General features: G+C 57.8%; 1 protein-coding gene across 2 annotated transcripts in view; it reads left to right on the forward strand.

Annotated features, from left to right (window-relative positions):
• Window positions 1-23,661, forward strand: part of SEPTIN9 (septin 9) — a 136,371-nt gene that overhangs the window by 15,297 nt on the left and 97,413 nt on the right. Inside the window, exon 1 of one of the 2 annotated variants that reach the window (XM_029927745.1) lies at window positions 2,328-3,087. The exons of the other annotated variant lie outside the window; for it this stretch is intronic. Within the exon in view, the coding sequence (XP_029783605.1) occupies window positions 3,066-3,087 (22 nt within the window). The 5' untranslated portion in view covers window positions 2,328-3,065. Of the gene's footprint in view, window positions 1-2,327; window positions 3,088-23,661 lie in introns of those variants that run through there. 2 annotated transcript variants of the gene reach the window in all.

Consider the following 23,661-nt stretch of genomic DNA (forward strand, 5'->3'; position numbering starts at 1 on the left):
CGGGTGATGGTAGCATCGAAAAGAAGGTGGCGGGAGGAGGCAGGGGGCAGGCACGGGTCTAGGGGGGGTGGAGGACGGGAGACACAGTCTTGAGAACTGGTGGGCAGAGATGCCCACCCCAGGACGTGGGCAGGCTGGAGTGGCCAGGTGGCGGGGGGCTGGGACTTGCTGGCTGCTATAGGAGGTTTCCCAAAGCCAGGGTCAAGGGCAGGTGGGGGGAGGCTGCCTCTCCCAGGTGACAGGTGTCATCCGGTCTGGGAAGTGCTGGGTTAAAGCAAGCCTACGCTCTCACTGGGATTGCTCACCGCCTTTAGTAAGCTAATGCGCCGCACACTCCTAGGCAGGCGTCAAGTTTTATGTAACCAGTCAGTGGAGGATGGGGCCATGTGGGGAGCTTATTTTGGGGGTGCAGGTCTGGCCCGGCCTGGAGTGGAGAGTTCTGGCGCCTAGGCCTGCGCTCGGTGAGCCGCGGGGGGCTGGCGACCGCTTCCCCCACCGCCTGGCCTCACCCCGCCTCTGCGCCGGGCCACTGAGCTGACTCATGACTCACACCGGCCTCCCTGGAGCCCATCCGTGCTGCCTGGTTTTCGGTTTCAAATTATCCCCTGCTTGGGCCAGAGGGCTTGGGTTCTCAGGCGTGGTGGGGGAGTGCACGTGGAGCCAAACTGTGCCGGGGGACAAACCCAGGGTCAGCTGTGCCCAGCAGCCACGGCCGCGAAATCCCTGCAGGAGGCGGGCTGGATGGACTCGCCCCGCCCCCAGGCTGGCCTGCGTCCTGGCCGACCCCGAATTTCCCCCAGCTGGCCTGGCTGGCAGGTGGGGGGCTCCTGGGCCCGCTGGGCCCCGCGGGAATGGGGCAGGAGTCCCACATAGTATTAAAGGGGTTTCTTCTTTATATCTTTTCTGTAGTTTCTAAATTCTATGCGATGACAAATATTACGCTTATAATCAGAGAAACCAGGAAGGAGCATTTTTTCAAGATCAGAAAAGAGACTGAATGAATAAACCCCTGAAGCCTCCATGAGCCCCACTGTCCTGCCCCGAGGATTGCCAGCGGTTGGTTGAACACAACGCTCCAGGACCAACTATCACGGCCCGAAGACACTGTACCGGGAAGTTGACTCTTGGGTTTATGGCGTCTGTGTGTGTGTTTCCCGTGGCTGTCATAACCCATGGCCACAGACTTGGTGGCTCACGGCCACAGAAGTGCGCTCTCTCCAGCTTCGGGAGCCGGGTGCTGAGAGCAAGGTGTGGGCAGGGCTGTCAGATCCTTCTCTGGCTTCTTCCTTCCTGCTTCTGGGGGCTGCGGCCCCTCGGTTTGTGGCCGCACCCGGCCTCCAAGCCCTGGTCTGCAAGTCTCTCTGCCTTCACATCCCTCTCTCCGTGTGTGTCTTGCAGATCTCTCCCTGCCTCCCCCTGTGTGGTTACAGCCCACCCTGATAAGCCAGGCTGACCTCAAGATCCCACCCTTGACCCCGTAAGGCCCCCTTTACAAGGATTAGGATGTGATGCCTTTGGAGGCCATTATTCAGCCTGTCGGACCCCACCTTCCATCACCGTGCAGGCCATTTGGGGAGCTTTCCTCCAGGCTCTGCTTGGGGGGTGGGGTGAGGAGGGGGTCGCCCTTTGGTGTCCCCTGCCCCCAAGAAGAGGCGCCGGCTACATCGGAAGCTGTGTTTGGAGGCAGGAGGGGACTGGGACCTTGACCGTGCCACCTGTGTGCACGGACCCCTCATAGTAACACAGCTCACGTGGCCGAGTGGGACCAGAGGGCAAACTCAGAATAATGAACATGAGTGAAGGGGCCGGGGACCAGGGCAAAGTGGAAACACGGTTTCATCTGTGGGGGGGCAATGCTCTTCGATCCAGCCCGTGGGGCCACATGCCCCCTTGTCCAAGATGTGGGCGAAATCTGCATTTCTCAGCAAAATCGCCTGAGTGTCCGGCGTGGGCCCCAATGCGTGCCTTCTTTCGACAGGGTCAGGCAAGCTAAACCCGTGTCTGTCTGGGCCAGGGGCCGCCGGTTTTCAGTCTTCGAGGGAAAGAAGCCTAAAGGGCAGAGGGGAGGCCCCAGCCCCCCAGCCCTGACTCGGACCAGGTGCTGGCAGGGCCCTGAGGTTGCCAGGTGAGTGGCCCCTGCCTGCTACCTCCTAGGAGGAGAGCAGGGAGCCGCTGAGCCTCAGCCAGGCCTGGAGGAAGGGCTGAGTGTGGGGAGTCGTTGAGGAGCTCCCTCCCTGGGGACAGCCGGGGCGCACTGACTCATGAGTATGTGGGACCTTCCAGGAAGTGTCTCTTGCGCCACCCCCTCCTCGCCTGGGCGGGACGGCCGGCGGTGTGGGTCGGGACAGGGACAGGGGACACCTCGCTGGGCTCCCTGGGCTCCCGGGACAGGTGTTCCGCAGCCCTGCCTCCTCGGGGCCTGAGGCCGTGGTCGGGGGTGGGCAGCAGGGCCGAGGCAAGGCGGGCACGCAGGGAACTAGGCTTTTCAAGCCCTTCGACCAAAGGAAGCTGTGGCATCTAGCATCGCGGCACAGGAAAACGAAAGACTTTGGACATCGCCAGGAATTTGACTGTGAGCTGGTTTCCAAGAGGCTAAGTTAAGCTTCTCCAAGTGGATATTAAAAAGGAGCAGCGGGCCTGGCGGAGGGGCTGGAGGGGGTGGAGAGAGGCCGCCGGAAGCCGCTCGCCCGCCCGCCGCACCTCCGGAGCCACCAGCGCACAGAGTCCGGCCGGGACCCCGGGGCTGCGGGAGGCTCGGCGCCCACGTCCGGCCCCCGCCCCGCCTCCTCCAGGATTTCTCTGCCTCAGTCCCTTCTCCCTCCCGAGCCAAAGAGACAATGCTACTTCAGTTTGGAGCACGAACATATGATCAGCACATGGAAATGTGGTAATTTGGATGCATTCGTGATTGCAACAGATTGAAGAAATTAGACCAGACAAAGAGTGTTTTTGGAGGAGGAGGAGGAGGAGGCAGAGAGAGGGAGGGCGTCGGGGGTGAGAAGGGGAGGAAGCCTCTGGAAAGGGGGACTCCAGGATCCCGCCTGCTGCTAAATAGACCCGTAGTAATGGAGAGAGACCGGATCACAGGTAGGCCACCCGCCGCCCCTCCCTGCGCTCGGGGCCGGGTCGCTGCTTCGGGAAGCCAGCACCCAGGGCTCACTCGGACTCATCTCTGCGGACGTGTCTCTTTTCCTTTCGGCGGTTCTGAGGTCGGGGACGTAGTGTTCCCAGAGCTGGGCTTCACGAAGTCTGGCTCTTATTTAAAGCCTGCTCTGCTTCCCGGCTCGCTCCCTCCCCCTCGGCTCCCCGTGCGCGCCACTTCTGGTCCTGGGGCGCCGGGAGCGTGGACAGGGGGGGGGGGGCCGTGGGCGCCGGGCTCCCCGGAAGAGGGTGGGGGGACCCGCGTCTGGGCCGCTCGCTGGTGTGTTTGTCCTCCGTGTGGTCTGCGTTTTCGCTGCCAGCCCCCGTCTGTGGTCTCCTGCCTGAAATAGCATGTTGGTGCCTTCCCAGGAGCTGATTACCGGGGTGGAGCCCCGGGCCCGGGGAGACGTGCAGACATGTGTGGACGCGTGCGTGTGTGTGCCCACGCACGGCAGACACGGCTGGTCCTATTCGCTGGCAGCATGGGGGCACTCGCCAAGGTCACTGGTGTCACTGGAGCCCTAACTCACCTAGGAGCCCCGCAACGGGGTGGGGAGCCACCGGCTTCTGGGGTCACTAAGGGACGCGTCAGGCCAGGGGGATGCGCGGACGCAGGCTCGGCTCAGACTCTGCAGCACAGTCGCTGTTTAAAATATCTCGATGTCACGTCAGGGCACGGGGTGAGGGCAGGCAGATGGCGGGGCCTTGGACAGAGGGGCCTGGCGGGTCTGGACCACTCCCTGCTCTCCTTGTGGGTCCAGCCTCTCACAGAGGGGCCATGTTCACTGGCGGCCCCCACGGAGCAGGCATGGAGCCTCGGGGTGGCGCAAGAGCTGACCCCGATGAGAAGGGAGGCAACCCCCCTTAGGTGACCCCCCGTCCTGGGTGAGGCTGCTCAGCCCCTCCGCCGGCCACCGCATGCTGTGACCGTCAGCGTCTGACATCATGACTAGTTCATTATAGTGCCTGGTGCTTACAGCGTGCCCCTCGAGGGTCCTGGTATGCTGTGCAGGTCTGGGGCCTCCTAGGGCTCCTGAGGCTTCCAGGGAGGCGCAGAATGTCACCCCACAGCTGCAGAGCCAGCTGGTCACTGTGTATTGGGGGTTCCCCAAGAGGCCAGAGGAAAGGGTGGCCCGGCCGGAGCCTCCTGTCTGCTGCTCCAGGGGGCTGATCCGATCAGCTGAGGTCAGGGCCAATGGGGCGGCCCCTGGGAGGGGAGCTGCTGACCGGCGTGAGCATGCCTGTGCACCTGTGCGTGTGTATTTATGTACATGTGTGTGCGCGTGTGCGGCGGCTGGGACCACTACAGGAGGAGGGGCAGCCACGGAGGCCTGCGGGAGGCGTGCCCTGGGTGACACGGACCGGCGGGGGTGGACGGGTGTGGAGCCCGGCGGGGCTGCAGGGGCCGGGGGTGCTGAGCGGGACCCCTGCGGGCTTGTGATGGTGCTCACTTCACCAGCCCGGCTTGCGGGAACGGGGGGACGGTGGGTCCAGGCTTCATTTTACAGACGGCCGGGCCACGGCCCAGACGGGTGACACCAGGGCAGCAGAGAGCAGGGAGGTGACAGCACCCTGGGAACCTTCTGGGCTCACCAGACCCCGGGAGCTTTTCGTGAACTGAACAAAACTGCCTTTGGAAACGTTCAGCTCTGCGCCTTTCCGGCCCCGCGAGGACCTGCTGCCCTTATTGGCCAGGTCTGCACAGCAAGGGACGCAGAGGGGACCCTCTCTCAGGGCGTGCCTGCGGAAACCTCGGTGCTATCGGCGAAGTCCTCCCAGGGGTCCGTTGTCACTGAAATCACTTCTGTCAGAGCTCAGTTAGAAGCCGGTTACCGCGGGAATGAAACTGGAAACCCTCCAGTCCTTTCCCCGAGGTGTTCCTCAGACCTGCTCAGATCTTGACCTTGGTCTTCAATTGTAGCTTTAATTGGGGCCCCCTGTCCCCGCGGGGACCTTGAGCGAGTCCCTCTGGGGGCCAGGGCCTCAGTTTCCTAACCTGTCAACTGAGTGAGCTGGACCAGCACGGCCCGAGGCAGCGCCCCGCTGCTGATGGGGCTTCTGAGTGTGTTCCGTGGGGTCCCTGCAGCGCCTTTCTGCTCCCTGGAAACGTCCCCCTGTCTTGCCACCGTTAGGCAGTTGTGATGCTGTCTCTGCCCCCCCCCGCCATGCCCCGCACCAGCCAGAGGTGCCTGCCCGGCTAGCGCCCCTCTCCATCCTTCCAGACAGGGTGCCTCGGCTCGTGCCCGCAGGGCTGGCATTTAAGGGGTGTGTGACGGGCCCTCGGCCACTGCCCAGTTCTGTCCAGGAGGGGTCACTGGGGAAGGGGCGGGGCCTGGGCAGGTGCGGGCAGCCACAGGACCGGCAGATCTGCCCCGTCCTCCTGGTGGCGCTGGGCTCCTGCCCGGGTTGTGAGTGTAGGGCCCGGGGTCCTCCTCTGCGGTAGGCACCCTTGGCCCCCTCAGAGGCCGCCCCCTCCCCTGCCCCCACCCGAGAGGACGCCGGAGGGCTCGTCAGCAGGGCTCGGATGAGTCATGGAGCGGTGACTGGCGCGGAGACAGGGAAGGCCGCGCCTTCCAGCCAAGGGTCGGGTTCTTTCCCTTGTTCGGGACCGGCTTTGTGGCTTTTACAAATTAAGCAGTTTTATCTTGTTCCAAGGGCTTGTGTTTCAGCAGGGAGAGAATCTCCGAGAAGGGAACTTTCCACTGGGGAGCTGTTACTCAGCTGGGCCTCGGGGAGGGCGGGAGGGGCCTCGCGGCTGAGCTGCAGGCAGGGACCCTGGAAGTGACTCTGCTCTGTCGTAGACATGAGTGGGGTCCCCGGAGGGCCCCCCCCCGCCCCGGCCCTACACGTCTGCCCCTGGCTGGCCCTCCGCCCCCTGCAGACAGGCACGCGGCGCTCACCTGGGGGCTGGGGGGCTGCTGGTCTGCTCTTCTCAGGGTGTGCACTGTCGTAGGGGGACAGGGAGCTGGACACCCCCACCCATGGGGGCAGTGCCTCTGTTCTCACCTGGCCCTGGGTCCCCGGGCACTTCTCACCCTGGCCTGGACAGACGCTGCGGCTCAAAAGCTACCTGGACCTGCTTGGCCGTCTCCGGCTTGATTTTCTTTATCTCCCAGATGAGAGCATGGCCAGGAGCACCGCACCCCCAGCCCCCCAGCCCTCTTCCTCTCCTGGCTCTGACCCGCGAGAGACTCGGCCCCCGGAGGAGTTTCTTAGGGCTGCCGAAACCAGGTGCCATGGACAGGGTGGCTTGAAGCAGCAGCAGTCGGCCGTCTCGAAGTTCTGGAGGCTGGAAGTATAAGTTCAAGGTGTGGGCAGGGCTGGCTCCTTCCAGACGCCCCGAGGGAGGAGCTGTGCTGGGCCTCTCCCCGTCCTCGGTGACCCTCGGCCTCTGGAAGGATCACCGAGTCTCTGCCTGTTGTCACAGCCTTCTGCATCCCCCGTCTCTCCTGCTTCTCTCTCAGGGAGACACCCAGCGCTGGACTGCCCCTCCCCCCCGTAAGCTGGGATGGACGTATCTCAGGATCCTTAATCACACCTGCAAGACCCTTGTTGCAAATAGGCCCATGTTGGGGCGTCTGGGTGGCTCAGTCGGTTAAGCCTCCGGCTTCGGCTCAGGTCAGATCTCACGTTCGTGGGTTCGAGCCCCGCGTCAGGCTCTGTGCTGGCAGCTAGCTCAGAGCCTGGAGCCTGCTTCCGGTTCTGTGTCTCCTTCTCTCTCTGCCCCTCTCCCTCTCATGCTCTGTCTCTCTCTGTATTAAAAGTAAATAAAACATTAAAAATTAAAAAAAATAGGACCATGTTTACAGGCTCCAGGGGGGACCTGTGGTTGTGGGGGGACCACCCCAACCGCCACAGTCCTCACGTGTCCCAGACGCGCAGGGCAGTTCCGTGTCTCCTGTGGGGACCTCCCATCAGCCTTTTCTACCCGGTCGTTTGTGCCCAGTGAGGTGTGGGGAGCTCAGCCTCGTGCGGAAGCCGGCCGGGGGGCTGCCCTGTCCCCCTTCCACGTAGCCCCCTCCCTGCAGCTCCTGTCCTGACTGGAGCTGTCCTGGGCCTTTGGCTACTGAGTGGCCCCTGGAGGTCTCAGGTACCACAGGGGCCTGGGCTGCCCAGGGTCTGTGCTGGACTCTGAGCTCTTTTTCTTTTTTCAAGTGTATTTATTTTGAGAGAGCAAGGGAGTGAGTGTGCACAAATGGGGAAGAGAGAGAAAGAGAGGGAATCCCAAGCAGGCTCCGCAATGTCCACGCAGAGTCCGGCGCAGGGCTCGACCCCACAAACCGTGAGATCGTGACCTGAACCAAAGTCAAGGGTCGGACACTCAACCGACCCAGCCACCCAGGCGCCCCAGGACTCTGAATTCTTTTCAAAAATGGTGGTAAAAGATGCAGAGCATAAGCATTTCCATTCGGACAACGTTCAGGCAGACGTTTTGGTGGCACTAAGTATGTGCACATAGTTGTGCAACCAGCCGGGTATCAAAGTGAAACTCGGTTCCCACGAAACCTCAACCTTCCCTCCTCCCCACCCCCGCTGCGTTCCATGTCTGTGCGTATGGCAGTTCCGGGAGCTTCACGGAGGTGGAATGCTGCTCCGTTTGTCCTTCTGTGCCTGGTTTCCCTCATTTAACATCATCTCTCCAAGGTTCAGCTGTGTTGGGACAGAGGTGGGAGTTTCTTTCCTAGTGTAAGACAGACAATGTCCCGTTATGTGCACAGACCACCTTCTGTGTCTCCTTGTGTCCTTGGGGGGACGTGTAGGTTGTTTCCACCTTTTTGCTTTTGTGGCATTTCCTGCTATGAGCATGGCCGTGCGGATGCGTGCTTGAGTCCCTGCTTTCAGACGTTTGGCGAACATCCCCAGAAACACCGTTGCTCGATCCTGTGGGGATTCTGTGTTTTTTTGTGGGCACCTCCACACAGCTTTCCCAACCGCCGTACGTGTCACAGTCCCACCAGCAGGGCGCAAGGGTGCCGATTCCCCACAGCCTCACCAACGCTTGTTATTTGATGAGTTTATTTGTGTGGCCAGCAGCCGTCCCAGGAGTGTGAAGTGCTGTCTCTTTGTGGCTTTGATGTGCGTTTCCCTAATGCACTTCCAGCGCCTTCTCCTGGGCTTGTTGGAACTGTGTGTCTTTGGAGAAATGGTTCTTCACGTCCTTTGCCAAGTCGTTAATTGGCTTGTTTGGGTTTTGTTGTTGTTATTGGTTGTAGAAGTTCTTTATATATGTTGGATAGTAGTCCCTTACCTGATATGTGATTTGCAAGTACTTTGCCCCATTATGCGAGTTGCCTTCTCACGCTGTTGGGGGGGGTGTTCCCTGACGCACAGGAGCTCAGAACTTTGACCCAGTCCAATGGTACCGTTCTTTCTTTTGTTCCCTGTGCTTTTGCCGCCATACTCACTGTCACAAAACTTTTCCCTTGTGTTTTTTCCTAAGAGTTCTGTGGTTTTGGCTCTGGTGTTGAGGCCTTTGATCCATTTAAAAAATATTCATTTTGAGAGAGAGAGAGGGAGGGAGGGGGGAAGAATGAGCATGGAAGGGACAGAAAGAGGGAGAGAGAGAATTCTAAGTAGGCTCTGCACTGTCAGTGCAGAGTCAGATGTGGGGCTCAATCCCATGAACCTTATCTCGAGATCATGACCTGAGCTGAAATCAAGAATCAGACGCCTAACCAACTAGCCACCCAGGGCCCCTGCCTTCCATCCATTTTGAGTTAATTTCTGTATATGGTGTGAGGTAAGGCTCCTGATTCACTGTTTTCTTTCCTTACACCAGGCTGGCTCCTCTGGGAGGCAGGAAGCGGGGAAGTCCTGGGCTGGGCCAGGCCTTAAATTGCACCCCACCCCCCGCCCCAGGACGGCCAGGAGCCTCACCTCTGGCCCAGAACACGCTGGACTCGCGCCACGCCCAGGGCAGCCCAGGCCCGGCCCCTCTGGGCAGACGCTGGGGGCCAACCCGGGACGTCCTGGGTTCCCCTGTGTCCATCTACCTCCTCTTCTCTCAGGTCCCCCCTGGCCAGCCTGCCTGTGACACTGGCTGGCTGTGTGTCCGTGTGGGGCTCCGCGTCCGTTGGTCTGTCCCCACACTCCTTCCCAGGAAGCCTTTCCTACCCACGCTCTTCCGCTTGACTTCTGCAATCAGAGCGTCTCTCTGCTGCTCGGAGTCGGTCGTCCGATCTGGACAGAAACTTCTGTGTGGAGGCACCCACTCGAACCCCGTTGCCCGGAGGCCCTCGAGCCCCGGGCACGCCTTCACCAGCCACACATGGATTCCGCTGACGGGGTCAGTTGTGGATTCACTTAGGCTACGCATGTGACCGGGCAGAGAAACTGGGGAGATTTCCTCCCAGAGAGCAGCCTGAGCTTCGAGAATGGTCTTGGCCACAGCTTGAGCTCTGGACGGACAGCAATGGGGACTTCAGCTCCTGGTGGAGAACCTTCTATCTTTAGACCTTCGGATGCTCCTTCCCTTTTTTTTTTTTTTTTAATAAATGAGGAAACTCTGACTTGAGCAAAGCTGAACAAACAAAGCAACACGCCCCTAGGAAATCAGTGGAGAAGCACCAGCTCTGAAACTTTGCTCTAAAACATGACATGCTTTGGGGCTGGGCGGATCTGTGGGAGCAGATGGGTGTGATGGGGCTGCAGCGCTGGGGTGGGAGGAACCCGCAGGCCCAGCGCTTCCCCTCTCCTTGCTGCCCTCCCCCCTGCCCCTGGCCGGTGTCCATAATCTCTGTTTCTTTTGCTCTGAGGTCGCCTTCTGTCATTTTGTCGCCAGGCTCATTCCAATGCACTTTTTGAATATTTATTGAGGTCCCACAGTCAGAAGGCACTTGCTAGGTTCTTGGCCTCCGGCAAGGGGTGAGGGGGACACAGCCCTGGCTTCCTTGGGGCTCCATGCGAACTAGATGCCAAGCAGTTGGCCAATAAGCACATCAGTGCATGATTCTGGATGAGGCCCGTGAAGAAGCCTAGAACAGGTGATGTGATCCTGTGTGCAGGTCCGTGTGTGTCGGGGAGTTAGTGGATGTCCTCCCTGCGGAGGTGACAGAGCTGAAGTCTGTATGACCAGGGGGGCCCGACCAGGCTGACCTCCAAAGGAAGACTTTCCAGGCAGAGAGCACAGCAAATGCAAAGGCCCTGAGGCTGGGCCATCCTGAAGGGGCGCGTGTCCAAACTGTCATCAGAACAGAGAGCAGTGAAAGGCGAGATCTTCGGCACTGGGGGAGGCTTCTGTGCTCCCCACTCACACCTGGCTCTGGGTCAGGCTGGGGAGGCGCGCTGGGTGCCCCATGAGGGAGCCAAGAGACGCCTGTGGCGGGCAGGGGAGGGACGTGGGAGGCGTGGAGGGGAGGAGGGCACTGAGGTCGCTCTCTGCAATGGGAGAAGGAAGGCCTCTGATTGCTGGGTGGGCCTGGGTGGTGGATGAGGCCGCTGACCTGGTGCCCAGCCCGCCGTCTGCAGCGGGGCGGCTTGCAGTGTCTGAGCCTGGAGGACGCCAGCCGTGGCTTGGTGCCCGCTTGGCCAGCAGAGGGTGAGGCGGAGGCGGCTGGAGTCCTGGGAAGGGGACGCCCTTCCAGGATGTGGAGAAGCATCTTGCTCCTTGATGTCCCATGAGGTCCCGAGTCTCTGGGCCTTAGCGTGAGCTCCGGTGTGACACCATGTGCCTGCCGGGGACTAATACTGCCTCCTGCCGGTGTGGACGCACCTGCTGCTTCTCTAGCTCCTGTGTGTCTGCCCCCTGGCGAGGGCTGGGAGGGGACAGAGGTTCAAGAGGCTGTCTCGAAGGGCTGGGCAGGGGGCACCTGCACACACAGGGGACGTTCAGCTCGAGCCTTGCTCCCTCCTCAGTGTGTGCCTTGACCAGCTGCTGGATGCCCGGTGCGGGCGGCACAGGTGTGAGTGGGGAGCACAGGAGCCTCGCCCAGGGCCCAAGATCTCGCCTTTCCCTGGCTTCGCTTCAGGCCCGGGCCCCACGCTGGCCCTCGGGTGGCCGTCTGTCTGCATTTACCCCCCACTGTCCCCCCAGCCAGTCCACCAGGGCCCCCTGCTGCCTGCCTGGCCAGTCCACCAGGCCCCCCCCCCACTGTCCCCCGGCCAGCCCACCAGGGGCCCCACACTGTCCTGTCAGCCAGTCCACCAGGGCCCCCTGCTGCCTGCCTGGCCAGTCCACCAGGCCACCCCCCACTGTCCCCCGGCCAGTCCACCAGGGCCACCCCCCCGCTGTCCCCCAGCCAGTCCACCAGGCCCCCCCTGCTGTTCCCCGGCCAGTCCACCAGGGCCCCCGCTGTCCACCAGCCAGTCCACCAGGGGCCAGGGGCCCTCTCCAGATGGCATTTTGCTTCGAGGATGTACGGCTCCGGGCCATGGCGCGGAGCAACAGGTCACAGGGCGGGGCGTTATTACCTGATAATAACCGAGGAGCTACGGCCTTGGAATGTTGACTTCATCATGTTTCCAAGCTCCAGGCTCTTCAGCGAGTGCTGATCCCGACGGTGCCATGTCCAAGGCGGAAGGGCTGGGGCTGGGGGTGACCGTGGGCTGGGGGCTTATGAACCACCCAGAGAGGGTGGGCTTGGGCTGTGCCTCTGTGATGTGTGTTTAAGGGGCCATACACCGGGGGACGCCCCTCAGAGCCCCACCCCCACGCCTGCCCCAGCTGGCACCTCTCTGGGGAGGAGAGGTCAGAGGGGCCTCAGTTCTGGAAGCACGCAGCATTCATGCATCAGTGCCCCCCGCCCCCACTGCTGCGGTGATGGGGTCCCAGCAGAGCCTGGGGAAGGAGGAGGTCTGGTACCCGAGGGAGAGAGGGATCAGACTGCAGAAATCCTTTCCTCCAGGAGGTGGCGCTGCAGGCCCTGGAGAGCCAGCCCCTGCCGGGTGCCGGGTTCCTTCCCCCGCCCCCGCAGCAGGTGCGGTGCGGTTCGTGCAGGAAGAGGCCGGTGCAGGGAACAGGAAACGCCCCGAGGACAGGAAGGCACCTCCTCTGGCACCGTGGCAGGAAAGAGGACTGCTTCCTAAGCCGGCTTCCCGCTGCAGGGGAGGGGTCTCCCGCTCCAACCTTCTATTTCCCTATTTTTGGTGGAGATGTCTCTGCCTCTTTTAAGTCTTCCCAACTTCTTACTGGGAAAACGTTCAAACACACAGGAAAGACTGGAGAATTCCGGCTCTAAGACCCGAATTCTGCCGCCGAGATGCGGCACGTGTTGGTCCATTGGCGTCCACACCTGTCTGTCCTCTATCTACCAACCATCCGTGTGATTTGGGGGAGTCCATTCCGGATTCAATCGCTGGTATCCGTGCACATTACCCTGCACACACTTCAGCTTGCCCTTCACTAGCTAGAGGCCAGCATTTGTTCATGGTTTTTTTTCTTTCTTTGTGGTAAATTGCACGTGCCTGAAACGCCCAGATCCTGCGCTACCCTCTGAGTTCGGACCCGCGCTCACACTGTGTGTCCTTAACTCCTGTCGGAATAGAAAGCATCAGCCTCGATGCCCCTGACCAGCCACATCTGCCTCCACCTGCCTAGGGGCATCCAAAATTCTGGGTGTTTTTTTGACCCTCTGCTAGTTTGCAGGTGTTTTAGATCTATCCGTGTTTCTGCCAACAGTGGTGAAGTTTGTGCCATGATTACTGAATGGTGTTCATTTCATGTCTCCAGTGTGAGGCTCTGACGAATAAAGCTTCCGTGAGCATTCTTTAAAAAAAAAAAAAAGATGGAAAAAAAAATTTAAGTCATTTCTCCGATCCACGTGAACTCATGGTCCCGAGATCAAGCGTCACCAGCCGGGTGTCCCTGCTATGAGCATTCTGGTACACGTGGCATGTGTGTGTGTGTGTGTGTGTGTGTGTGTGTGTGTGGACACATGCTTCCATTTCTCTGACGTGAATGCCAAGAAGTAGAACTGTTGGACCAGAGGGTGGGTAGGTATGCATGTGTTTAGTTTTATAAGAAACTGCCAGATCTTTTCCCGAAGCGGCTGTCGCGTTTTACACGCCCACCGGCCACATAGGAGAGCTCCGTGGCTCTGTGGCCCTCGCCAGCATTTGGTGCTGTCACTCTCTCGAAGCCTCCCTTCTCCTGGTGGGTGTCTGGTGGTATCTCCTTATGGCTTCAATTTGCATTTGCCTGATGACTAATGCCGTTGGGCGCATTTTCCTTGCTTATTGGCTGCTCACCTCCTTTCCCCCGGGGAAGGATCTTTTCAAATCTGTTGCCCATTTAAAAAGTGGGTTGCTTGGCATGTTTTCTTTCTGGAGGCTGGCCTTTGGTCAGATATCTGGATCGTAAATAATTTTTTCCCTCCTCTGTGGCTTGCACATTCATTTCTTAGTGATCTCTTTTGATGAGCAGACGTTTACGTTTTCATTTTGATGAAGTCTACTTTAAGAAGTCTCTTTCTTTGCGGTTACCTCTTTCGGTGCTCTTCCTAACAAAGCTTCGCCTGCTCCCAAGCGGCAAAGATATTTTCAGTGTTTTCTTCTAGAAGTTTTAGAGTTATAGCTCTTATTTAGGTTTAGAAATCATCTTGAACTAGTTTCTGTCTATGGCATGTGGTTTAGGGCGCGAAGGTTCGTTATGTTGGATTTTGCTCACTGGTTTGTTTTTTTCCTCTCACACTATTTGTTGAAAAGACATTCTTTTTAAAAATTTCATTTTAATCTTTATTTTTGAGGGGGGGCGTGGAGAGAGGGTGAGGGAGGGAGGGTCATAGAGAGAGGGAGACACAGAATCCGAAGCAGGCTCCAGGCTCGGAGCCGTCCACACGGAGCCCGAAGCGAGATTCGAACTCGCAAACTGTGAGATGGTGCTCTGAGCCGAAGTCCACTGCTTAACTGACTGAGCCCCCCAGGCGCCCCTGAAAGGACATTCTTACTCCCGGAGGACCTTGGCCCCTTTGTTGAAAACCAGTAGACTGTCGATGCGGTTCTGTTTCGGGACTCTATCATGTTGTATCGATATTTTGTCTATTCTTGGCCTGGTATCACCCTGTCTGGATTCATGTGATTTTATAATAAGCCTTGAATTAAGCTCTCCCAATATGTCCGAAGCATCACTTGAGATGGGGTTTTTTCTTCTTTAAAAGATTTTATTTTTGGGTGATCTCTGTACCCAGTGTGAGGCTGCAACTCATGACCCTGAGATCAGGGGTTGCGTGCTCCATTGATGGAACTGGCTGGATGTTCTTGATCTTTTATTTATTTAAAAAAAGCTTTTTTAATGTTTATTTATTTTTGTGTATGTGTGTGTGTGTGTGAGAGAGAAAGAGAGCAGTGAAGGAGCAGAGAGAGAGGGAGACACAGAATCTGAAGCAGGCTCCAGGCTCTGAGCTGTCAGCACAGAGCCTGACTCGGGGCTTGAATTCACAAACCGTGAGATCATGACCTGAGCTGAAGTCGGATGCTTAACCGACTGAGCCCCCCAGGGACCCCTAAGTCTTTTAAATGTCCTTGTACATTTTAAAGGTGGAGAGATAACTTCTATAAAAATGCTATGTGAATTTTGAGATTGCATTGAATCTATAGGTCATGTTAGGGAAAATTGACATTCTAATGACATGGAGCCTTCTAATCTTATGTGGTGTATCTCCATTTTTAAAGGTCTTTTCCCCCCAACTTCTGTAGAGTTACACTGTATTGTAGTTTTTAGTGAAAACTTCACGTCGGCTGTTAAATTTAGTCCTAACTATTTAATTTTTTGGTGCTGTCATAAATTGAGTACATATTTTAAATTTCATTTCAATTGTTTCTTGTTGGTATATAAAATGGACTTGATTTTTGTATATAAATCTTATATCCTGGGACCTTGTCAAAGTCACTTACTATCCTAGTATTCATTTTATTTATTTCTTCTTGATATTGATTCTTTTTTTTTTTTTTTCTTGCCTTATTACACTAGCTAGAACTGCCGGTGCGATCTTGCAGAAAAGGAAGTAAATGTCTTTATCTTGGGCTGGAACTTAGGATGTTAACTGTAGATTTTCCGTAAATACTGTTTGTCAGACCTGGAGATTCCCTCCTCTCCCTAATTTGCTGGAGTTTTTAACATGAGTGGATGTTGACTTGGAGAAATAATTTTGTCTCTATGAAAACGATCATTTTTCTTTTTTGTTCTATTAATAGGGTGAATTACAATGATTGATTTTTGAATATTAAACCAAGCTTGCATTCCTGGAGTAAGTCCAACTTGGTTACGATACGTCATTCTCTTTATATATGGCCAGGCTTGATCTGCCTGGTGTTTTGTAAATGGTTTTTTATGTAGACTCCTCAGGGATATTGTTGGTGTGGCGTTTTCTTATTCGTTTTGGTAATGCCTTTGTCAGGATTATTTTGGCCGCATAAAAATGAGTTCAGAGGTGTTCCCTCCTCTCCATTTTTTGGTAAAGATTTGCATGAAATTAGTGTCATCTCTTTCTTTTCTTTAAAAACTTTTTGTTACTGGTTATTTACTTTTTAGAAAGAGTGAGGCAGAGTGTGGTGGCAGAAGGGGCAGAGAGAGAGGGAGACACAGAATCCAAAGCAGGCTCCAGGCTCCAAGCTGTTAGCACAGAGCCTGATGCAGGGCTCGAACTCAAAACGGTGAGATCATGACCTGAGCTGAAGTCGGATGCTTAACCGACTGAGCCACCCAGGTGCCCGGTGTTATCTCTTTCTTAAATGTCTGGCAGAAGTCAACACGGAAGCCATCTGCCCCTAGAGTTTTCTTCTTGGAAAGTTTTTTTTTTTTTTATTACAGATGAAGTGCTTATATTAAGTATATTAAACGAATTTAGTATTTCATCGAACATATTACATGTATTTGACATACGTAGAGTTATTCAAGGTTTTTACTTCCTCTTGGGTTACTTTTGATAAGTTGCATTTTGAAGGGATCTGTCCATTCCGTGGAAGTTGTTGAACAGATTCATATAAGTTGTGCATAATGTTCCTTTATGATCCTTCTAATGTCTCTGGGACCTTGGGAGAAGCCTCCGTTCCCAATATCAGTAATTCATGCTCTCCGTCTCCCTTTCTCTTCAGTCTACCTATGAACTTACTGATCTGTAGATCGTTTTAAAGAACGAACTTTGGCCTTTATTATTTTTTTTCTGTGTGCCATTTCCTTTATTTCTGCCCTTATCTACATTGCTTCCTCCCTGCTACGTACTTTGGTGTATTTGTCAGGGGCCAGGCAGGAAGCAGAAACCACACCAGTAATTTGAGCAGCAAAATGCAATATCAAGAATTTTTAACAGGTGAAAGCTGGCTAACTCCTAAAAGGTAGAAGAAGACTGAGCAGCGTACAGCAGCTGCCTTAGCGGGAAACACGGGGACGTCTGTGACATTGGCCTTGGCGACGGTTTCTTGGATAGGACACTGGAAGCACAGGCCACAAAAGAAAAAAGTAGATAAATTGTGTTTCATCAAAATCGAAAACTTCTGGGCATTAAGGGAAACCCTAGTGCAAAGGCAGTCCCGAGGTTTTGGGGAAATATTCACAAACAGTCTAGCCGTAAGGGATTACTGTTTAGAATACATTAAGAACCCCTAGGGGCCCCTGAGGGGCTCAGTTGGTTAAGCGTCCGACTTCAGCTCAGGTCACGATCTCACAGTTCATGGGTTCGAGCCCCGTGTCGGGCCCTGTGCTGACAGCTCGGAGCCTGGAGCTGCTTCGGATTCTGAGTCTCCCTCTCTCACTGCCCCTCCCCTGGTTATGCTCTCTTTCTGTCTCTCAATAATAAATAAATGTAAAAAAAAAAAAGAACTCGTACAATTCAACAACAAAAAACCCAAACAGCCCAATTAAAAAGCTGACAAAGGACCAGACACTTCTCCGGATAGACATTTCCCCAGAGAAGATACGCCAGATGCCCAGGGGCCCCCGGGGGGCTCAGTCAGTTAAGTGTCCGACTCTTGGTTTCAGCTCAGGTCATGATCTCATGGTTTGTGAGTTCGAGACCCGCGTCAGGCTCTGCGCTGACGGTGTGGAGCCTGCTTGGGGTTCCTTCTCTCCTCTCTCTCTGCCCTTCCCCTGCTCTCTCTCTCTCAAAATAAATAAACTTAAGAAGAAGAAGAAGGCACGTGGGTGCCCCAAGCCCAGGAGAAGATGCTCAAGGTCACCACCCATTAGAACGACGCACATCAAAACCACAGTGAGATACCACTTCATACTCAGGAGAATGGCCGTCATCCAAACAGCGGGGAAAAGCACGTGGTGGGGAGATGGAGAAATGGACCCCGCCGGCCCAGCCGGCAGTAACGCAAGACGGCGCGGCCCCTCTGACAAGCGCATGGAGGTTCCTCAGAAACTCAAACGCAGAATTCTCCCATGAATCCCGCGAACTCACTTCCGAGTGTGTCCCCAGGGAAGGTTGAGATGCGCGTGCGCCTTCGTAGAGGCGGTGGTTGGCGGGGCAGGGGTGCGGGGAGTAGGAAGTCAGCACGTGAGGGTGCAGGGTTTCAGTTTCATAAGACGGAAAGTTCTAGAGATGGTTGATGCTGACGCTGCACAACCGTGTGGATGGACTCAACGCCGCCGAAATGTACGCCTAGATATTGTCAAAATGGCTTCCGTGTTACGGCTGTTTCACTGCAGGCGCAGAAGAAAGGGCTGGACTTTGGGGCCGCGGGAAGGTGCCTGTGCAGAATGGTCTGGGGGCCCCCCCGGCCCGCCCGCCTCCCTGGGTCTGGGCGTCGGCCTCGCTGGAGAGTGAGCGGTGGCCTCAGAAACCTGTGGCAAACGTTCCTCCCTGAGGGAGTTGACAGGGCTGGTCTGTAGAAGCATCTTACTGGGCTGCAGGGAAAGTTCTGGAAGGTGTGGGCAGGCTGGTTCACAAGAAGTTTTCTGGGGGTCTGGCGCATGGAAGGGGCTTCTAGATGCCAGAGAGACCCCGTGAAGAGCGAGCGGCGCGCTGCTCCGGCACAGGAGAGCCAGGAAGGGGCCTCACCCTCCCCTGCCCTCCCCTCCGGCCCTGTGTGTGTCCGTGTGCGTGCAGAGGAAATGATTCACACCCAAGTGCAAAGGTGGGGGTCAGAGCAGGCAGCCCAAGGGGCTGGAGGAGCCCAGAGGAGGAAACGGGGGTGGGGGTGGGGACAGGAGATGCGACGGATATGGAAGAGTGCCTTCCGCACCCCTGCAAGGCGCGGGGGTCAGATTTCCGTGAGCCCAGGACGGAGGGAGCCTTGGGCACAGATCTCTAGTTCAGCCCCTGTTCCATGAAGCCAGGATCCTTCGACGTGAAAGGAAAGGAAGGAAAAGGACTTCCCCTCAGGGGTGTGGGTTCGAGTGTGTGTGCATGCATGCGTGTGCGAGTGTGTGCGGGCACACGTGAACACAGGTCTCATTTTCCATTTGTCCACCTTCCTGACCCGCAGAAAGAATTTCTGTGAACCTTTCGGCGCTGCAGGTGGAGAGGCCTGCGCACATGCGCGTGTATGGGTGCGCGCGCACACACACACACACACACACACACACACGCACGCACGCAGAGTCAGGGGCCAGCAGTCCTCCGTCTGTACCTAGGCCTGGCAGGAAACCGGGCTCTGGGAAACTTTGGGCCCCACCTTTGGCACAAAACTGCTTTTTGTTGTTGCGTTTCAGGGAACAGCAAGGGGGGTGGGCGGGGCAGCTCTGCAGGGGGCGGAGTTTGCCCCAGTGCCCAGTGCAGCCGGGGCCTGGTCTGGGGGCTCGAGTCCCAGGCCGCGGGGGCGGGGCACCGGGAGACACGTCTGTGCCCAGGGAGACCCGCAGGCCGGGGGTGCCCAGAGTGCCGGGATCCTGGGGTTAGCAAGGAAGGAGCCTCGGCCAGCACCCCGCCCAGTGGCTCCCCAAAGTGGCTGAGTGCAGGCGGCTGATTTAGCCGTCTGGGCAACGTGTGAAAATACGGGGCCCGGGTCTCCCCCCAAAACCCAGGGTCAGATGAGGCGCTGAGCGCCAGCAGGGCAAGGGGGTCCCTGCAGTAGGCGCCCTGTGACTGTGGGGCGTGGGCGGATCCGCAGAAGCTCGGGGTGACCGGCCGCGCGTCCCTGCTGGTGGGACAAGACAGCAGGTGCAGCCTCCGGCCGCCGTCGGGAGGGGACGTTGGCCAGTGTGCCATCCTCGCTTGGGCCCTGGACGGGTCTCGAGGCCGTCGTGACAAATGGCCACAAAGCAGGGGCTCAAACAGCGGGTACAGTGTTCCAGAGGCCAGAAGTCCGAAGTCAGAGTTGGTTTCTTCCGGCGTCTGGGAGGGAGCAGCGTCCCCATCGCCTCCCTGGTCCCCAGTGGCCGCTGGCCTTCCTGGGCTCGTGGACTCTCTGCCCCCAGCTCCCTGGGGCGCTCCCCCCCTCCCCAGCGTCTCTGTGCACATCGCTGCTCCTTTCTTACAAGACGCTCGTTGGGTACTGGGTTCGGGGCTCGCCCTGATCCAGACGCCTTCATCTTAATTCAGTCGCATCCGCAAAGACGCGATTTACAGATAAGGTCGCTTTGGCGGTCCTGGGCGCTGGGGCTTTTCGGGGTCCCAGTTGAAGCTACAAGAGGGGTAGACAGGTCTCTCCGAGAGGGCTCAGTCGTGAAGGAGGGTGTGGTGAAGAGTGAGGGTCCCGGGGGGGACCTGCGTGGTTGGAGGGGGCTGGGAGCAAGGCAGGGCAGGGGTGGGAGGGGGCTCGGGGTTCTCAGGACAGGAGGCACAGAAAGAGAGGAGGTGCAGGGGCGCCTGGCTGGCTCAGCCGGAATCGCGTGAGACTCTTGATCTCGGGGTCATGAGTTCGAGCCCCATGTTGGGTGCAGAGATAACTTGGAAAAAACATAAAAGAGCCACAGTCACTATGTCCAAATAGTTGCGGGGGGAGGAGGGGGTCACAGAGAAGGGGGAAAGGACTTAGTCTGAGTTCCTCCAAAATGCACAGCCAGTACCAGAGACTTCGCAGGCCCCAGAAAGTACAATGTGACTCGTTATCTAAAGATGTGCTTTGCCCACAACCTGGATTATCTGACAGTGGAACAGGCCAGCGCACCAAGTAGTGAGCTCCCCGTGCCTAGAGGTATTCAAGCAGAGGATGTGTAACGATTGTTCAGGAAAGCTGGCGGGAGGACCTCCGAGGCCCCTGTCAAGACCAGGAGTCTGTTATTTCTCGCGGACTCGAATTTCAAAATGTAACGGTGTTCGGAATGTGCCAAAGGGGGGGGGGGCTCCGCTCAGGCCCTCCGCTTTCTTCTTTGTCTTTTGGGCTGGGGGTCGGGCTGGGGGTCAGGCTGGGCTTGATCCTGCAGCACTTTCTCCCTGGCCCTCCCCCTCCCTTATTTGTCTGTGGCTGCCTCTGGGTCCTATGGAAGCAGAGCCTCGGCCTATGGCCCGCCTGCTGGGCCCAGCCGCCCCCTGAAACTTGGTGTCAGAGGGCTGTGGGGAAACGTATTTAAAAAATTTTTTTAGGGGCGCCTGGGTGGCTCAGTTGGTTAAGCGTCCGGCTTCAGCTCAGGTCATGATCTCACGGTTTATGGGTTCGAGCCCCACGTCGGGCTCTGGGCTGACAGCTCGGAGCCTGGAGCCTGCTTCAGATTCTGTGTCTCCCTCTCTCTCTGACCCTCCCCTGCTCGCGCTGTCTCTCTCTGTCTCTCAAAAGTAAATAAAAAACATTAAAAAAATTTTTTTTTTAATGTTTTTTTATTAATTTTTGAGATACAGGAGAGACAGAACATGAGAGGGGGAGGGTCAGGGAGAGAAGGAGACAGAACCGGAAGCAGGCTCCAGGCTCTGAGCTAGCCGTCAGCACAGAGCCCGACGCGGGGCTCGAACCCACAAACGTGAGATCTGACCTGAGCCGAAGCCGGAGGCTTAACCGACTGAGCCCCCCAGGCGCCCCCCGAGCTCTGTCTTAAGCACGTAACGCGTGTGGTGTTCTGTTTTATTTTCTTTTACGTATTTAGCAAACTTATAAGGCTCATTATGCGCCAGGCACTGTTCTAAGCACTTTACAAATATGAACACATTTTCTTTATAAAAATTTTTTAATGTTTATTTTTGAGAGAGAGAGAGAGAGAGAGGAAGAGAGAGAGAGACAGAGAGAGAGGGAGACACAGAATCCGAAGCAGCTCCAGGCTCCGAGCTGTGAGCTCAGACGTCGGGCTCAAACTCACAAGCCGTGAGATCATGACCTGAGCTGAAGTCGGATACTTCACCTACTGAGCCGCCCATAAATTTGCCCCATAAATTCGAATATATTAACACATTTTTGCTCCCTGGGAACCCTTCAAGAAGGTAACGTCATCCCCATTTTATAGATGACGAAACTGAGGCACAGAGGGCTACAGGGACCTGCCGAGACCCGCCTCTCTCCCTTAGGCGCGCTCCCACCCATTCAGACACGACCACACATGTTCGCTCCATGGTGGCTGTCCTCTGACGTGACGCTGGTCTCTTGATGGCCAGGGCCCCGGTCAGGGCCTGGGGCTCACCTTGGCCTTGCTCTGCGGCGGACACCGAGGGGCATTCCTGGAGCCTCACCCCTGTGGTCTGGCCCGTCTCCCAGGAACTGGGTGCCCCCTGCCCCCAGCCCCTGCCCAGCTCCGGCAAGCCCCTCCCATTGCCACTCTGCTGGCTGCTCCTGGCCCGGGCCCCCAGCAGCTGTCAGGGAAGGAAATGACACTTGAGCCCCCAGGAAGGGGAGAAGCAGGTGCCGGGGCCGAGCTGCCTCCCGCCGCCGTTTCCCTGCCCCTGCAGACGGGCACGGATAAGGACCGCACGACCGTTGCTGCAGGCACGAGGCCAGCTTGTACCACCCCTCTGTCCACGGGGAATCGGTCCAGTCCTCAGGGCTGGGCACCCCCTGACTGGGGCCCGTGCCGGAGGCTCACACACATGACCGGATCATCTCGCCGGGACCTGCCATTTCACAAGGAGGCTGAGGCTCAGAGATGGGGTCCAGACCCACCGGCTAATAGCCGAGCCCGGATTTCGGATGCCAGCCGTGCAACTGCAGAGCCCCAAGTTCTCCCCGCGAGGTCAGAGCCAGGAACGGCCCTGGATGTTGTCCCGGGAGCTGGTTTGTCAGGTGGTCTGTGGCCTCGGCTCATTGTAGCTGCTCAGTAAACTCTGAGCGAACACGTCGGTGTGCCCTCGTTGACCCGCAGGACTGAGAGCTAACGGCTTTGACCCAAGCGCCTGTCTCTAATCCTTTGCCCGGCGGCTCCCATTGGGGCATGTGACCCTGGAAACGGGACCCTCTCTGTCGTGGCTCGGACGGCGTCTCTGAGCGGCCCCAGGCGGGCAGCTGGGGGTCTGCCGGCGCCCTGTCGCTGGCAGGCTGTGCCCCCGATTCCTGGCATGGACGTGTGGGCGACTGTCAGCCACGTGTGCGGGAAGAGTTATGCACAGGGCTTGTGCAAACGCCCCGCCCCCCCACAAGCCCCGCCCCCGGGTGCTTGGGAACCATGGCCAACTGGGGTCTTGCCTGAGTCCTGGCTGTTGTGGCTGTTGGTTTACGTCCCCAGGCATCGCACGTCGCACGTGCAGTGGCTGCGGTGCCCGAGGGTCCTTCCATGGTGAGGGGCTTACTGGGACCCGTGTGTACACTGCGGGCTGCGGGGCTCCCCGGCCTTGTCCTCCCTGGCAGGGCTCTGGGTGGGCATCCTCCGGGGCAGCATCTGAGTCTCTGAGTCACACAGGGTGGGCGGCGCTCCCACACCGGGAGGTGACGCCGTGCCACCCAGGGACCCCGCGCGGGCGGCCAGGACCGAGGTCCCCACGACGTCCACCCGGCAGAGCTGGCCGCGTCCTGGCCCTGCTCGTTGCCAGTCAACGCCCACCACGCGCCGGCCAGCGACTCCCGAGCGTCACAGGGGCCGGGCACTGAGCAGGATGGCAATCCTCAGCCTGCTTCTCTGTCCACCTTCGGCCTGCTGGGGGCTGGGGACAGCCTCGGGGGACCCAGCCCCAGAAAGGGGCTCTGGGACCAAGGGGTGGACGCCGGGACGGAACCCCGGGAGGAGAGGGGTAGGCGCCAGGGGAGGGGAAGCTGGAGAGACATTCGCTAGTGCTTTATTTATGGCTTCAGATGTTTGCGGGGTGACCGGGGCAGAGCAGAAGAAGCTGTTGGCCACACGTCCAGAAGAGTCCGATGGGCGGCTGGACCAGCCTGCGGGGGGGCGGGGGGATGTTTGCCTAGCGTCTGTCACGCGCCAACACTGTGCCCAGAAGGCGGAAGGAGACCTGGCATCTGGGCTGCCTCCCCCCAGAACCTTCTGGAACCTTCCAGGCTTTGTGTAGGGAGAGGAGACTCAGGACTGAGAAGCAAGAGCATTTAAACCTCTAAGTAGCACTCTGAGGAAGCAGAGAGGAGAGGCGTCCAGGCTAGCAGGCTGCGTTCTAGCACGTGCTCTGTCCAGCGGGGGGGGGGCGCCTGCTCTGACAGCCAGCCTGGCTCCCCGCACCCCTCCCCTCCCGACCCGGATCCTGAGGACTGTCGGGCGCGCGGCGGGGGCGGGAGCAGCTGGCGGTGCACGCTCACACGCCTGTCACTCGGACTCCACGGCCGACCCCGAGTTACGCTTGC

This window comes from Suricata suricatta, chromosome 17, assembly GCF_006229205.1.
Source record: "Suricata suricatta isolate VVHF042 chromosome 17, meerkat_22Aug2017_6uvM2_HiC, whole genome shotgun sequence".
NCBI classification, from domain to species: Eukaryota; Metazoa; Chordata; class Mammalia; order Carnivora; family Herpestidae; genus Suricata; species Suricata suricatta.